Genomic DNA, 17,969 nt, shown 5'->3' on the forward strand with positions numbered 1-17,969 from the left:
TGGATCTGAGAGTTGGACTATAAAGAAAGCTGAGGGCCGAAGAATTGATGCTTTTGAACTGTGGTGTTGGAGAAGACTCTTGACAGTCCCTTGGACTGTAAGGAGATCCAACCAATCCATCCTAAAGGAGATCAGTCCTGGGTGTTCATTGGTAGGACTGATGTTGAAGCTGAAACTCCAATCCTTTGGCCACCTGATGCGAAGGGCTGACTCATTTGAAAAGACCCTGATGCTGGGAAAGATTGAGGGCAGGAGGAGAAGGGGACGACAGAGGATGAGACGGTTGGATGGCATCACCGACTCAATGGACATGGGTTTGGGTGGACTCCGGGAGTTGGTGATGGACAGGGAGGACTGGCGTGCTGCGGTTCATGGGGTTGCAAAGAGTAGGACACGACTGAGCGACTGAACTGAACTGAGTAGCTCTAAGCATAGAACTCAGAACCCTTCTATTGCTATTTACGAGAATAAGCTTTAGAGCAAACAAAACTAAAGCTGTGTGAACTTGGGCAAATTACTACATTCACTGTTTCATTTTCCTCATCTTAAAAAAAATACTTATTTCATTAGGTTTCTTACAAGGATTAAATTAGATAACACATTTAAACACCTAGTTCAGTATTGAGCAAACAAATATTTGATAAAAAGTAAGATTTTATTCGGGGCTTCCCTGGTGGCTCAGAAGGTAAAGAAACCACCTGCAATGCAGGAGCCCTGAGTTCAGTCCCTGGGTCAGGAAGATGCCCTGGAGAAGAAAATGGCAACCCACTCCAGTATTCTTGCCTGGAGAATTCCACAGACAGAAGAGCCTGGCGGGCTATAGTCCATGTGATCGCAAAGAGTTGGATACGACTGAACGACTAACACACAAGATTTTATCATCATTATTACAGAGACATTCAAAAAAAGTGGCAAAAAAAAAAGTGGCTATTATATTATTATCACCAACTCTATTATAATTACAGTAATCATTATTATCGTCCATGTCTGAATTCTGGAGGAAAAAGTTTTATTTCACATACAAAGGCAGGAAGAAAGAATTTCTACTTAAGACATAATATTTTAAAAATATCATGGGGGGCTTCCCTGGTGGTCCAGTGGTTAAGATTCCACACATCTACTACAGGGGACTAAGGTTCAATCCCTGGTCGAGGAACTAAGATACTGCGTGCCATGTGGTGTGGCCAAGAAAAAAAAACCCTGACGTTCCCCCACCCCAAGCCGTTAACTTTGGGTGGGGCATGGAGACCACAGATTCTATTGGCCAGCACTATCCCATGAGCTGATCAGCCAGACTATAATACCCACTAGCACAGCACAGTTTTTCATTAATCATTCCAATAATGTTGTGAGGTTTCCACTTATTTCAGGACTCAGTACTACTATTCCCTTTCTGCTATATACTCTGATACCAGTAAAGGCAGATGAATGAGATGGGTGGAGTAGGAAATTAAGAATGACAATCTGAAGATCATCACCATGATTTAATCTGAAAATTACACCATGAAAATCTGCCTCCAATGCTGTACTTCTGCGTGTGTGTGAATTTTATGGGTAAAAACCAAACATACATTCTCTTGAAAGTCTAAATCTATTTCTAAATGTTTTAACGTTTGAACCTGGTCTTCAAGAGGAGATAAATGAAGATACTACACTATCTGTTAGTTTTATTCTCTGAGAGTAAAAGAAAATCTTATAGCCTGAGATAGACCTGACCTTGCCCCTAAACACACTTTGTGGTTGCTCAGTCGCTCAGGCGTGTCTGACTCTTTGCAGGCCTATGGACTGCAGCCCACCAGGCTCCTCTGTCCATGGGATTCTTCTGGCAAGCACACTGGATTGGGTTGCCAGTTCCTCCTCCAGGGGATCTTCCCGAGCCAGGGATCAAACCAGTACCTCCTGCAAGTCTCCTGCACTGCAGACGGATTCCTTACGGCTGAGCCACTGAGGAAGCCCTAACATGCTTAAGGATTGATTGACTAACGAACAAACATTCCATGCTCTTTACTTCAACTTGTCTTCCCCCTTGAAGTCGCCGTTTACTTTTTTCATCAGTTACAACCTCAGAAGATAAAACCCCAAGAAGCAAAATATCCAAAGTAGTTGCGGTCCCTACCTGTAGGATGAGGAATGGGGCTCTGGATCAGAGGCAGAAGCTGCTAGAGAGGTGACCTTAGTGTTTTCTAGATCTTCATCCTCTGGAAAATCATGGGAAGAAAAATTCAATACTTGAGAGGGAACACAATCAAAATTATCTTATATCTTAAAAAAAAAAAAAAAAACCTGGCAGTTTCATCTAACTTGCTCTTTCTAAAAATAGTCTAGGCACAAACTTTATACTCTGGGAGGCCCAGTACATAAATTACTCAAGTCTTCATATCTAAGAATTCTCAAGACCGTTATAACCCACTCATTATTAAAAAAAAAAGTCATTTCCCAAAACAAGTCCCCACAAAATTAATCCTAATTCAAGGATCACATTTCACAGACACCAAATGGTTAAATTAGGCAGAACATAAAGGACAGAATGGAATGTAGAATGAAATGAACTGGAATTCAGTGCCAAAGCAGAGAGCGCCACCTCTACATTCGGCCAGCTCACATCACTGTATTCAGGATAAGGTAAAGGATTTTTGTCATTTCATTCATGTACTCACTCACCAATGACTTACTGAGTAACTGCTGGGCATCCTCAAGGAAAAATAGGTGAAATGTGCCATGAAGACGAGGTTCACAACAAGCCTACGGTAGATGCTACCATCGCCACTTTGCAAGCAAGCAAAGAAAAGCACAGAGAGCAGATGCAAGCCCAGGCGATTAACTGCAAACATTAGGCGCTACCAAGCTTTACGGTGTGTACATTTAGCCTTTCTGTGAGCACTCAGAAAAGCGTTAGCTTCAGTGTGTTTAGATAACCCCTGGTGACCCTCCTCTAGTAAAGACAGCGAGAAACTGAAGCCCAAAGTTCACTTCTCAATATAAAAAACAATTCACTGACGTAAACTTCAAACACTGAAAATTTCAGAGTTTGGTAGCAATATAAGAGTATAAATGACAAGCAAATATTTGTGATTCAACTTTTGTCTTCTTTTTTGTCAATTCATAAGTGGAAAGACCTTAGAGCTTTTGCGACCAAATTTCCTGTGAGATAATAGAAAATACATATATTAGTTTCTGCCCCTAGTTCCTGGCACAAAACTAAAACCTTTCAATTCCCTAAGTGGTTAGAGCACTAGGAGTTACCTTTTGTTCTAATATTTTGTCTCTGACTTTGGTTCCTGACACGGAGTTCCTTAATCTTGTGGAGTTTCCTGGGTGATAAGGGTCTCCTGTTCTAATGAGGTGACTCTTGGGCTCCTGGGTGGGGGCTAGAGGCCAGAAAGACCAAGCCATGGTTAGACACTTGGGATTTTCAGCCCCACCATCCACTCTCCTGAGAGAGGAGAGGGACCGGAGATGCAGTCAGTGATGGATCCCACTTACATTATGAAGCCCCCATTAAAATCCCAAAAGTACTGGCTTTGGAGAGCTGACAGTTCAGTGAACATGTCTCCATACCAGAAGGGTGACCCACCCCAGCTTCACAGGGACAGAAGCTCCTCTGTTTGGGACCCTCCCAGACCTCGCCCTCTGTATCTGACTGTTCATCTGAAACCTTTACCATATCTTTTAATAAACTGGTAGACCTAAGTGTTTCTTTGAGTTCTCTGACTTGTTCTAGCAAATAATCAAATCCAAGGGGGAGGGGGTCGTGGGAACCTCTAGTCTGTAATCACCTCTGATGGAAGTTGTGGGTAACCTGGGGACCTACTACTGCTGTTTGGCATTTGAAGTGGGGTGGGAGCAGTCCCAGTCCCGTAGGACTGAGCTCTCAACCACTGGGGTCTGACACTATCTCCAGGTAGAGAGTGTTTAACATTGAGTTCAACTGTAGGACACCCACGTGGTGTTGCAGGATTGCTCAGCACACGGGGAAGTACTCCATACATCTAGGATCAGAAGTGTTGGGAGCGTGGGAGCGAGGCAGAGGAAAGGAGAAACATGGGAAGAGGACTGAGGTTTTCTCACACCTCTCTACATAAGAACTGGGTCTAAGACAAAAATCCCCAGGGTCCCCAGTCTGTTCCTCATGGTCCAGCAGTCTGTGAAGAGGCCCTTTTCACCAAGAGATAATGAGACTAGAAAGCTCTTTCCTATGTTGACCTAAGTAAAATTTGCTTCCTAATAAATTCTGCTCTTCGATCGCTACTCCCCACAATATCCTTTCAAATATTTACAGACTGCTATCACATTTCCTGCAAGTTCCTTCCCAGGCCAACCACCTCTAGTTCTATCTTCCCTCAGACAACCTCTGATGGTGCTGGCCTGGTTTTGTTATTCCTCTTTGTTCCGCTGCAAGTAAAGAGCTAAAATGGACAACTTTTTCATATGTGTTCTAAACCATGCAGAGTACACTGACAAAATCATCTCTTAATAAGGACACAGTATTTCTTGATGTAATATATTAACTGGGCTCTAGATTTTTTTTTTTAACTGCAAACTTATCCCATTGGCCTAAATAAATCATTCGAAATCTCCAAGAGCTTATAAAAATAAACTTACTCCAAGCTTAGCTTCTCCTAGGCTCTATTTTTGAAACAAATTTTTGGAAAAATTTTAACTTAAATGCAGAACTTTAAGTATCCATATTATCTATTTTAAACTAGGTTGTCGAAGGGCTTCCCTGGTAGCTCAGCTGGTACAGAATCTGCCTGCAATGCAGAAGAACCCAGTCTGATTCCTGGGTTGGGAAGATCCCCAGGAGAAGGGATAGGCTACTCACTCCAGCAGTCTTGCCTGGAGAATTCCATGGACAGAGTAGCTTGGCGGGCTACAGTCCATGGGGTCAAAAAGAGCCAGATACGCCTGAGCGACTGAACACAGCACAGGTTGTTGAAATGACACAAACACGTGCTTTGCTCATTGTATAACGAGCTAAATACAGGTAAGAAAACATTTTGCAGTTACCCTTCCAGACTTTAATACACAAATAATCCATTATTCAGTGTAGAAAAATCAGGAAACACAGGAAACAGAACAAAAAAAAACAACCAAACACAATCCCACTAGACAAAAATAACCATTGTTAACCTTTTGGTGCATGTCCTTTCAGAAATACAACAAATATATATGTGCACATATATATAGATAGATCAATATATACATGTATACATCTATATATTTATATCTTCCCCCTCTATCCACAGCCATCAACTTTGTGTGGGGCATGGAGATCACAGGTTCTAACAGACAATTTTGTACCATGAGTTGATCTGTTGGACTGTAGTACCTACTAGCTCAGGTATTAAAACAGCTTTTCAGTAACCCATTGTTTCCTAGCTTCTTATTCTAGGGTTCAGTACAAATAAAAATGTATATATAATATTTATATGTGTATATATTATATAAATATTTATATACAAATTATGTTTATATACTTATATTTCTGAAATGACATGTACCTAGTATTAGTGAACATTATTTATGAAAATTTTTCAGTGTCAATAAAATTGGACTAAAGAAATTTTTTTTTTTTTTGGTCACACTGTGGGATCTTAGTTTCCCACTCAGAGATTGAACCTTGTGCGCTTGGCAGTGAAAGCATGGACTCCTAATTACTGGACCCCCTGGGAATTCCTGGGGCTGAAAAATTAATTTTCAGTTCAGTTCAGATCAGTCGCTCAGTCCTCCTTGCGACCCCATGAACTGCAGTACACCAGGCCTCCCTGTCCATCACCAACTCCCGGAGTTCACTCAGACTCACATCCATCGAGTCCGTGATGCCATCCAGCCATCTCATCCTCGGTCGTCCCCTTCTCCTCCTGCCCACAATCCCTCCCAACATCAGAGTCTTTTCCAATGAGTCAGTTCTTCGCATGAGGTGGCAAAAGTACTGGAGCTTCAGCTTTAGCATCATTCCTTCCAAAGAACACCCAGGGTTGATCTCCTTCATAATGGACTGGTTGGATCTCCTTGCAGTCCAAGGGACTCTCAAGAGTCTTCTCCAACACCACAGTTCAAAAGCATCAATTCTTCGGTGCTCAGCTTTCTTCACAGTCCAACTCTCACATCCATACATGACTACTGAAAAAACCACAGCCTTGACTAGACAGACCTTTGCTGGCAAAGTAATGTCTCTGCTTTTGAATATGCTGTCTAGGTTGGTCATAACCCTCCTTCCGAGGAGTAAGTGTCTTTTAATTTCATGGCTGCAATCACCATCTGCTGTGATTTTGGAGCCCCCAAAAATAAAGTCTGACACTGTTTCCACTGTTTCCCCATCTATTTCCCATGAAGTGATGGGACCGGATGCCATGATCTTCATTTTCTGAATGTTGAGCTTTAAGCCAACGTCTTCACTCTCCTCTTTCACTTTCATCAAGAGGTTCTTTAGCTCCTCTTCACTTTCTGCCATAAGGGTGGTGTCATCTGCATATCTGAGGTTATTGATATTTCTCCTGGCAATCTTGATTCCAGCCTGTGCTTCTTCCAGCCCAGCGTTTCTCATGATGTACTCTGCATAGAAGTGAAATAAGCAGGGTGACAATATACAGCCTTGAGGTACTCCTTTTCCTATTTGGAACCAGTCTGTTGTTCCATGTCCAGTTCTAACTGTTGCTTCCTGACCTGCATACAGGTTTCTCAAGAGGCAGGTCAGGTGGTCTGGTATTCCCATCTCTTTCAGAATTTTCCACAGTTGATTGTGATCCACACAGTTAAAGGCTTTGACATAGTCAATCAAGCAGAAATAGATGTTTTTCCGGAACTTTCTTGCTTTTTCCATGATCCAGCGGATGTTGGCAACTTGATCTCTGGTTCCTCTGCCTTTTCTAAAACCAGCTTGAACATCAGGAAGTTCACGGTTCATGTACTGCTGAAGCCTGGCTTGGAGAATTTTGAGCATTACTTTACTAGCGTGTGAGATGAGTGCAATTGTGCGGTAGTTTGAGCATTCTTTGGCATTGCCTTTCTTTGGGATTGGAATCAAAACTGACCTTTTCCAGCCCTGTGGCCACTGCTGAGTTTTCCAAATTTGCTGGCATATTGAGTGCAGCACTTTCACAGCATCATCTTTTAGGATTTGAAACAGCTCAACTGGAGTTTCATCACCTCCACTAGCTTTGTTCGTAGTGATGCTTTCTAAGGCCCACTTGACTTCACATTCCAGAATGTCTGGCTCTAGGTGAGTGATCACACCATCATGATTATCTGGGTCGTGAAGATCTTTTTTCTACAGTTCTTCTGTGTATTCTTGCCACCTCTTCTTAATATCGTCTGCTTCTGTTAGGTCCATATTGCATATTAACCCATATGGTGTACCATAATTTCTTTAACCAGTCCCCAAGCTTCTACTATTAGAGCTAGAGATTGTTTCAACTCCTTCACTGTTATATAGAGAATGATGTTATATTAGAGAGGTTTACAACTCTTTCTTAAGAACTTTCTCCAGGGCTTCCCCAGTGGCTCAGTCGTAAAGAATCCACCTGCCAATGCACGAGATGCGGGTTCTATCCCTGGTCCGGGCAGATCCCACGTGCCACAGAGCAACTAAGCCCAGGAGCCGCAACTACTGAGCCCATGTACCCCAAGTACTGAAGCCCACATGCCTAGAGCCCATGCTTGGCAACAAGAAAAGCCACTGCAATGAGAAGCCTGTGCCACAACTCTCTAGATGTGCTTACCACACAACTAGTGTCCCTGGTAGTGTGTCTAGTGGTAGGATGTCTCTAGCAGTCCCTGCTTACCACAATTAGAGAAAATCTGTACAGCAACGAAGACCCAGCACAGCCAAAAATAAATATATAACTTTTTAAAAATTACTTAAAAAAAGAACTTCCCCTGTCTACAGCTTTGAAGGGGCAGTCCTGGGACCAAGGAACATAATGCTGGCCATTGTTTTGGGGGAACATTTGCCCCAAAGAGTCCAGTTCTCATCCCCAAAATCTGGGGTTGATACCAGAGACCAAAACCGACTCACTGGGTCTGTGTGAAGAGCCTCAGTTGGGTAAGGGACTGAGCCTACCTTTAGAGAGAAGCCTTCACAGGCCATATGAAAGCAGATGGCTAAGCAGACAACGGTCAGAGACAGAACATGATGCATTCGAGCAATGCATCAAGCAAAAGAAGAAACAAGGGATTGTGGCGTCCAGGCAGCTGGTGTCAGCTGAACTTGGATCAGGGACAACCAAACGAAGGCGCACCTTGGCCTCCTCCAAGCCAAAAGCTGGGAGCTGAATTGTCTTTTTATTATTTATGAGATCTCTATACAAAGTTTTATCACTCATATGTGTTATAAACACATGCTTCTACTCTGTGATTTACCTTTTTACTCTTTTAATGCTGTCCTTGGATGAACCAAAGTTCTTAATTCAAAATGTATCAATCTTTTCCTTTATTAGTGTTTGTCCTATTTAAGATATCTTTCCCTACACTGAGATCAAGAAAATATTCTCCTAGATTATCTTCTAGGAGTTTATTGTGGTTCTTTTCACATTTTGATCTACAATTCAACTGAAGTCGATTTTTTTGTGTTTATGGTGTATGAGATCAGGATGAAGGTTTTTTTTTTCCTTTCCTTTCTTTTCTCTTCAGTTCAGTCGCTCAGTCGTGTCCGACTCTTTGCGACCCCATGAACCGCAGCACGCCAGGCCTCCCTGTCCATCACCAACTCTTGGAGTTCACTCAGACTCACGTCCATCGAGTAGGTGATGTCGTCCAACTATCTCATCCTCTATCATCCCCTTCTCCTCCTGCCCCCAATCCCTCCCAGCATTTCACCAGCAACACTTATCATTCCTTCTCCATTACTCCACAGTACAATCTTTGTTGTAAATCAAAGATTTTGTTTCCAGGCTTTTATCCTATTTCTAGGGCCTAGTGGGCTGTTCTATAAAAGCCTTAATCCCGTTATGTTTTCTTCTGCCAGAGCCATGTGGCATGTGGCATCTTAGTTCCCTGACCAGGAATCCAACCTGTGCCCCCTGCAGTGGATGCATGGAGTCTCAACCACTGGGCCACAAGGGAGGTCCCAATAAAACTTTTTAAAAGTCTTGATACATGATGGAACAAACCTTACCATCTGTTGTTCTTTACTCAAGTGTCTTGGCAATTTTATGGCCTTTCATTTCTATATATATATTTTAGAACCAGCTTGTCAAATTCCACCCTAAAAGCCCACCAGAACCCTGCTAGGATTTTTATTGGGATTGCATTTTATCTATAAATCAAGTTGGGGAGAATTGACATCTTCACAATATGGAGTCTTCCAAACTGAGAATATGATACATTCTTCCGTTTACTTAGATATTCTTTAATTTCTCTCAATAATAATATAATCTTCTGCATAAAGTTTTTACATATATTTTGTGAGGTTTACTCCTAGGTATTTGAACTTTCTTTATGCCAAATTATATGTACATATATATGTATTTTTAACTTATTTGCTAGTATACATGAATGCAATGGAATTTTGCATATTGGCCTGTACTCAACAATCTGGACAAACTTATTAATTAGATAAATTATCTATAGACTCTTTTGGACTTTCTGTGTACACAGTCATCGTCTGCAAACCACAGGTTCAACAGGCTTCCTTTAAAATCCTCATATATTCTCTTTTTCTTGCCTGACTGTTCTAGCTAGAATATTCAGTAAAATGATGAAAAGCAAGTGGTGAGAGTGGGCAACCAACTGAACTGAAAAAGGAAAACTTTCAAATTTCCCCATTAAGTTTGATGCTGTTTGTGGGGTTTTTGTAGATACGCTTTATCCAGTTAAGAAAGTTTCCTTTTAATCCTAGGTTTCCTAAGAGTATTGAATCATAAGTAGAGGCTGAATTTTACCACTTTTTTTTTTTCTGCTGCTATTAAACTGGCAATTTTAATCCTCTACTGTATAAAAATGGTGATTATACAGCTGACTTTTTAAAAAAATGTTAAAACAACTTTGCATTTCTGTCAAACCCCACCTTGGCCATACATAAGGCTGGATCAGTCTGCTAATCATTTGCTAACGACTTTTTCCATCTATGTTAATGAGGGACTTCAAACTGCATTTTCCTTGTCATCTGGAATCATTTTGATTTTGCCTAAAGAATATAGTTACCTGTAGGTAATAAACCCTGCTTTTAATTGCCTGAAAATATCTTTATTTCACCTTCATTCTTGAAGACTATTTTCACTAAGAAAAATTCTCTATTGGTAGTTATTTTCTTTCAGTCTTCTAAAGATCATCTAGCTTTCACTGCTCTGTGCATAAATCAGATGTCAGCCTAATTACTATTCCTTTGAAGGGAAACTGTAATTTTTTTCTGGCTACTTGTAATATTTTGTCTTTGCTTTGGTTTTGTAGCAGTTTTAATTTAATGTGTACCTATTGTCACTCACATACCCCTGCTTGGGATATACAAGGCTTTATGAATCTGTAGATTCCATTAGTTTTGGAAAATTCACAGCCATTATCTCATCAAACATTTCTCTGTCCATTCTTGACCTCCTAACCTTCTAGGACTCTGACTGTATGAATGTTAGACTTTTTACCACATCCTCTGTGCCTCCTACATCTTCCCTGAATTTTCCACTGTTGTATTTTACATATTTTCTTCTGACCTTTCTTCCAGTCCACTATTCTCTCTTCAGGTGTAATAACTTATTCTTAAACCTATCAACAGAGTTTTTCATTTTCATCTGTATTTTTCAGTTACAGAATTGCTAATTGGTTCTATTTTTATAAATTTCCATTTTCTGCCAAATTTCTCAAGCTTCTCTTTTATCTCTTTGGACACAGTAAATACAATTTTTAATTGAAGTATAGTTGAATAGTATCTTCACTATACTATAGTATGATGGTATAGTTGAATTATATTGAATTACAATATAATTATTGTAAAGTCTATATCTGGTAACTCTAAAATCTGATGTTCCTGTGGATCCAGTTTTATTCATTGTTTGATTTTTGTTCAGATTGGGTCTTTTCATGCATCTGATCATTTCTGATACATGCCAGAAACTGTCTCACAAAACTGTTTGTCAAAATAAATTGAAGACTACAGTGACCCTTCAGAAAAGATTTGGCTTTGCTTTTTCCATAATGAGGGGGCATTAACACCCTGGGGTAATCTTAACCCAATTTCATGAACTCAGATGTTTCTGAAGCTGAGCTGTAGTCTCTGCAATGGTCTGCTTCTAACTTACCCTTACTTCTAGAACATAGCCTTTCAAGGTTCTAGCCCAGAGAAATGGGGGTTCACCAGAGTTCCCCCTATTTGATTAATCCCTGTTGCTTTAATTCAGAGACATACTTTCACAGTCTTGCCATTCAGTCTGTCCACTTAAGAATCCAGCATATCCTCTCAGAGGAGAGAAGAACCCGAAATTGGACTCTGATCCTGGGTCCCCTCTCTCTCTGCCTTCACATGGATCACAGTCTAATAATCATTCATTACCTGAATAATGAATCTCCAGGATCTTTAAGCAGATATTTATATTTCGACAATTATTTCCTAATTGTCTCCAGTGGGAGAACTAACCCCAATTATCTAGTATGCCATTACTCAAAACAGAAACCTGCATTGCCTCGCCCCTTTTCAGTTTGAAGATACCTTAGTGAATGAAATGGAAACAAAATAGAAACTTTAAAAGTCTGCCTTCCATCTGTCACTGGAAAACAGTATAAGCCTCTGTAAGTAGTGAGTCATAATGAATACTTCGATAACATTGAATTTTAAGACAGAAGTGAAAATTAGCGCAAAAATAAGGCTTCCCTGGTGGCTGAGATGGTAAAGAATCTGCCTGCAATGGGGGAGTCCTGGGTTTGAGCCCTGGTTTGGAAAGATCCCCTAGAGGAGGGCTTGACAACCCACTCCAGTATTCTTGCCTGGAGAATCCCATGGACAGAGGAGCCTGGCAGGCTACAGTCCATGGGGTCGCAAAAGAGCCAGACATGACTGAGCGACTAAGCACAGCACAGCACAACAAAGGAAGACAGAAGTGGATTTAAAGAGTAACAAAATAAGCTAACATGGGGAACATAGCAAATATTTTATCATAGCTATAAATGAATATAACATTTAAAAATTATGAGTCATTATATTGTATACATGTAATCTGTGTAGTATACATCAACTATACTTCAATTAAAAAAAGGAATTACATGAAAATAATCCCTAAGCAGATTTGCAAACTGTATTTCATAGAAATTTCATCTGAGAGAAAAAAGTCCAGAGGTCAGTTCCTGATGAGCAAAAGAGATATGAAGAATGGCTGTAACTTACAAAATAAACACAGTGAAGAATCTTATAACATGCTTGTGTATACTTTTTCTGAATATGTAATATATGCACATTATTCAAAATTCAAAAACCATAAAGGTATACAGTGAAAACTTCCTCCATTCTCAGTCCCTACCTCCAATGTTATCAGGTTTTGTGTAGTCTTTCAGAGATATTTTACATTAAAAAAGTGTGTCTGTATACAAAGAAAAAAATATATATATACATTTTTCATACAAATAATGGACATACTAGACATCCTAACACATTCTTTGTTTTCTCCACTTATATCTCAGAGACCTTTCCATAACTATTTATAACAAACTTCTTCATTCCTTTCCATAGCTGGTTAATATTTCATTGGCAGTGTATTCCATAATTCATTTAACCAGTTCCCTATTGATGGACATTTACGTTTTTTCCAATCTTTCACCATTACAAGCATTGTAATAATAAACTTGTATTAGTTTTAATTAAACAGGTGTGTGATCGATAGGATAAACTCCTGGAAAAAATGGGACAATAAGGACATATATTGTCATTCTGAAAGATACTGACAAATTGCCCTCCATGGCACCTGTACCAATTTCCACCCCCTTCGGCAATGCATGCAAGTGTTTGTTTCTGCACACCCTGATCACCAGTGAGATATCAAACTACCCAACACAGTTACGATTTCCACTTTCCTCACAATGAGTTAGGCTGAGCATCTTTCATATGTGAAAAGCCACTTCCCATAGCATCTGAACGACTTAATGCGGAGGAAAAGAGTGAAAAGAGATACTGCTTTTGATTTTTAAGGTTAAAGATATTCACTAAATTATATAAGAACTGCTGTGAAAATAACTTGTAATTGGATTTAAAGAGGCAGGAAAGAAGAAAAGAAGAAATATATGTTTATTTCCAGAAGTTTAAAGTGTTGAAGGTGCAGTCCTGTTTTAAAGAGAAAGAAAACAATTATAAACACAGCTTTTTAGGTTTCCTAAATTTAGTTAGTAAAGTTAAGAACACTATAAAGAAGAAAAAGCCAATTTCTCTATAATATAGCTTTTACTATGTCAGCCAAATGTAGACCAATTCTACAAGTATTCCTACAAGAGAACAGAGAAACCAGGACAAGTGTTGCAAATTTAGATGGTACATAGGACAATGTTTTTTATTTTAATGGTATTTATTTTCATATGTCTTAAGAAAACTGATGCATCAAACTAGTAATAACATGAATATTATTTAGAATGAAACAATATTTTAAATGTCAATTTAAAGAAAAAACAATAACCATTAGAATGTATTCTCTAACATGGCAAAAATTCTGACTGTGGTACCTGAAAGGCCAAAGTCTTGGAAACAACGAACAGAAAGAGGAAATGGGAAACTCAAGAATAACTCAATTTTGAAGACTCAATGCTTTCATTGCCTGAGGACCAGGTTCAATCCCTGGTCAGAGAACTAAGATCCCACAAGCTATGTGGCTCAGCGAAAAACAATTTTTAAAAAGAATAACTCAATTTTTGGGGACTTCCCTGGCAGTCCAATAGTTAAGTCTCCAAGCTTCCACTGCAGGGGACGCAGGTTCAATCCCTGGTTGGGGAACTAAGATCCTGCATGCTGCACGGTGAGACCAAATATACTAAGAAAAAGAAAGAGAGAGAATAACTCAATTTTGAATTGATGGCCTTTATAGCAAAAGTGAGAAGGAAAAAAGAAATTTTCTTAAAATAATTTATTTTATATCTGACAATTTAAAAAACATGTTTTCTTTCTATGTTACCAGAATAAGGTTTTAGACATTCTGGTCATGCTACAGATTTAAATGTAGTGTTTAAATGCATTGTGTACTTTGTACTCTCTACAAAGAGAACCAAAACGCTGGCTTTTTATTTGAATATCAAGTCAGGGTTCTTCAAAATAGGTCTCATAGGACTTTCCCTTCACTAAACAGGCGGCAAAGAGATAATTAGCCTAGCCTCTTAGATTCAGCTACAGAGGAACCAAAAGCAGGTTAGGTGGTTATAGACTCAAGAAGCTTAAATGAAAAGAAACCAGCTGAGTTTAGAGTCCAACCAAATCCAGAGACCACGTCCATGTGATCCAGTTTCTCCTTAGCCCTCGGGAGTGGGTCACACCCCACGGTCATTCAGATTACAAACCTTGGTTGTACCATTACAAACAGAATTATGACGGGACTAAATTGACCACCTCAACAGCATGACAACACAACTGCTGTAAAAAAAAAGAAATAACCAGAGGCAGAAGAAACTTATACTCTTTGGATATAAAACTACAATAGAAACCCCAAAACCATAGGGACTCTTTGGCATGGACATCCACTCTTTTGCTCCGTCCAACATGATAACTACCAATTTTAAAATTTTAATTGAAATTGAAATAGCTACAGATAAGCAACATTTCCAAAACTGGAGAAAGACTTATTGCTCTCCTCTAAGTCCTACATAAGAATAACAAACAAGTTCAAGTTCACCTGACCTGTTTGCAGTCCTTGACAGTCTACATGAATTGACAGTTCTCAGGGTCATATACACCAGACCAAGTTCTACTGCTGACTTCAAGGTTATAACAGACTTTGCCCTTTATTTTCTGCAAAGTCCCTAAACTACAAAGAAACAAACCATGAAAGAATGAAAAGATGTGTTCTTAAGTGATGTAATGTATGCCTCAGAGTTTCAATCTATAAAGAGTGCGCACTCTCTCTTGGGAATTGAAGGACCCAGGTGCCCCAAATAAAAGACTATTAAAAATAATTACAGTTCATAAAGCAACAAGAACACTATGACCACTGGAGAACTTAGTTCAGAACATCAACATTTTTCTTAGTTCATAACCAAAACCTCAGCTGACAAATATGAAGACCCTGAAAAGGCAGTCTCTATCGAGAATACTTTTAAAAAACAGTCACAGTTATTCTGGATAATTATAAATTCCTGCTTTGAAAGAATAAGATACACTGAGACATCTAAACCCTTAATTCAATAACAACTGCATGTCCAATCTCATTTCTTACTGCACTTTTCCCTCTAAGAAAGAATGACAGAAACCTCTTGATTTCATTTTTAGGTCTCTATTGGTTACTCCATTCCTTACTCATTGGGTCATTTTCCAGAGGAAGGTGGCACAAGGATTCAATCAAACTCCTATTTTGAAGCAGTGTATTGAGTTTACTCCCAAGCCTATACACCTCTGAGCTAAGGCAAATGCATGCTGTCCACACAGCTTTGGAAACCCAGCTTAACTCTAATTCAGGATTTCTCGATAGCAACACTACTGACACCTGGGACCAGATAATTCTCTGTGGTGGGGGCAGTCCTGTGCATTGGAGGATGTTTACCTGGTGGCTCACCCAGTAAAGACTCTGCCTGCAAAGCAGGAGACCCCAGTTCGATCCCTGGGTTAGAAAGATCCCCTGGAGAATGGAATGGCAACCCACTCCAATATTCTTGCCTAGAAAATTCCAAGGACAGAGGAGCCTCGTGGGCTACAGTTCATGGGGTCACAGAGAGTTGAACACGACTGAGCAACTAATATTTTACTTCTTTCCTATACATGGATGGAAGTTTCTGAGTCTCAGCAATGGCGCTTCCTCTCCTCCCCAACCCAAGTGACAATCAAAATGTCCCCTAGGAGAGGCAAAATCTCTCCTGGTTGAGAACCACTGCTTTAAGTTAAAGAACTTTCTTGATATGCACTGGATGCTCCTTCAAATCTCTATGTGTGTTGAGACTTCGTCTCACAATCTGGCAAGCATTTCCAGAACACCTAGGACACAACATCAAAGGCTCCAGGAGAGAAATACACAAGATAGACTCTATCTCCACCCTCCAGCTGACTTCTTGGGTGTACGCACATAAATAACTGCAATAAAAAACACCCAATTATATGAAGTTTTGAATTGCTGATTTTCCTTCCTGGCACTCTCATTTTACCAAACTATAAACCCCTTGATGGCAAAGACCATTACCTGCCCGAGAATATCAATACTTGATTAATGGCCAAAAAATAAATAAACTATTGGGAACTTCATCAAAACAAAGTAACAATTTCACACAGATGGGGAAAACTGCACACCTAACTTGGGCAAGTAAGTTAACCTCTCTCAGCTGTAGCTTGCTCTGTAAAATGGGGAGGAAATGACTGTTGACAGGATTAAGTCAGATAATACAAGGAAATCTTTTTCCACATTCTGGCACAGTATAAGCATTCAATTAGTGTAAGCTCTCATTACTATTATTTTATTAGCTATTTTATTAGCAACAAATGTTACCTCAAGGGGAAGAAGTTGTTCTGGACCACAATAACAAACCCCTACACAACATAAAAGAAAACAAACACTCACCCTGCTTTCTGAGGGCAAGAGGAAGGAAGTAATCATAAGTATTTCTATCAAGTCCTGGGAGGAAAATGTGAATGCAAGAACCAATTACAAGGGGTGGGCTTGGGCGAGACACACTCAGAGACAAACCCACTATCCTCCAACACACTTCTGGACTAAGGCCTTTATATTTAAAATGTTTGGGTATATTTGCCACAAAGATCTAAAGAGGAAGTTAAAAAAAGCCTTAATTTATAAATATTGATAGATGCAAGGGACACATGTTAAGGAGACATTCTGAGTGTTCATTTGCTCAATCTTTCAGAAAGTAGGCTTAAAATTTCTGATTTACTACAAAGCATCAGAGTTCATAAGAAGGAAAAAGCCAAAAATTGTTAAACATTTTAAAGTAAGAGAACATAAAGTCACAGGAAAAGGAAAAAGCTGGGTGATTCAAAGGGGTTTGCATGTGTGTGTCCCAAGTACTATGGCCCATTAGGAAATGGGAGCTATTTAGGACAGAAGAAAAAAACAAGGAAAGTCACCATGCTCGAAGATACACATTCAAGAACATCTCTGACCGCACGTGGAGTTTCAGTCCTTATTCTCACTGTAATGGGTAACACCAGTAATCGTGCATACCCTGGGCTAGGCACCAAGTGCCTCATACACACTGGTCTATGCAATCCTCCCAGCAGTCTTTCAGGCAGGTACTACAGTGTCCTCAGTTTATACATGAGGAAACAAATAGAAAAATAACTTGCCCAAGTAAATGAAAGATTCAGCCTCCAACGCAGGCAACATGGCACCACCTGTACTAAATGGGGTCGATTTTAATTTCAGAACTGGAAAGTTAATTCATAGTTGCTACTTGGGGAGACTAGTCCTCTCCCCACCTACCCTTCTGTATTTCAAAGGAGCATCTTTTCAGTTGCATTCCGTGTAGAGATAAGGAGACGTGAAAGGTGAAAGTGCAATCGCGGGACACTTTCGCCTTCGAACACTGACAATGTAGCAATCCACACGGAGGAAACTAGCGTGGGTAGATCAGTCTCCTGAACAAGAAGAAGAGGGTCCCGGAGAATGAGGGAGGTCGCCAACGTTCCTGCTTGGCCGCTATTTCCTGCCTTGGCCGCTATATTCATTCAAAGAGACCCCAGAGCCTACATAACTTCCAACTCTGCTTTTCATCTCTCCCACTCTTGATGGACAGAAAAGGATGCGAGGTGAGGTGCGGGGGGCCTAGGTGCAGGGCGTGGAGGAGGGGGAAGGAGGCTAGAGCAAATGAGATTCTGGACAGATGAAGGCGAGGCTGCCTCTTCGGATGCCGGGCGG

General features: G+C 40.1%; 1 protein-coding gene across 1 annotated transcript in view; it reads right to left on the minus strand.

Moving 5' to 3' along the window:
• TMED8 (transmembrane p24 trafficking protein family member 8) overlaps nucleotides 1-17,969 on the minus strand; it is a 31,221-nt gene that overhangs the window by 12,419 nt on the left and 833 nt on the right. The window contains exon 2 of the mRNA XM_069597177.1: nucleotides 2,117-2,198. Coding sequence (XP_069453278.1) covers nucleotides 2,117-2,198 — 82 coding nt within the window. The remainder of the gene's footprint in view (nucleotides 1-2,116; nucleotides 2,199-17,969) is intronic.

This window comes from Ovis canadensis, chromosome 7, assembly GCF_042477335.2.
Source record: "Ovis canadensis isolate MfBH-ARS-UI-01 breed Bighorn chromosome 7, ARS-UI_OviCan_v2, whole genome shotgun sequence".
In the NCBI taxonomy this organism is placed as follows: Eukaryota; Metazoa; Chordata; class Mammalia; order Artiodactyla; family Bovidae; genus Ovis; species Ovis canadensis.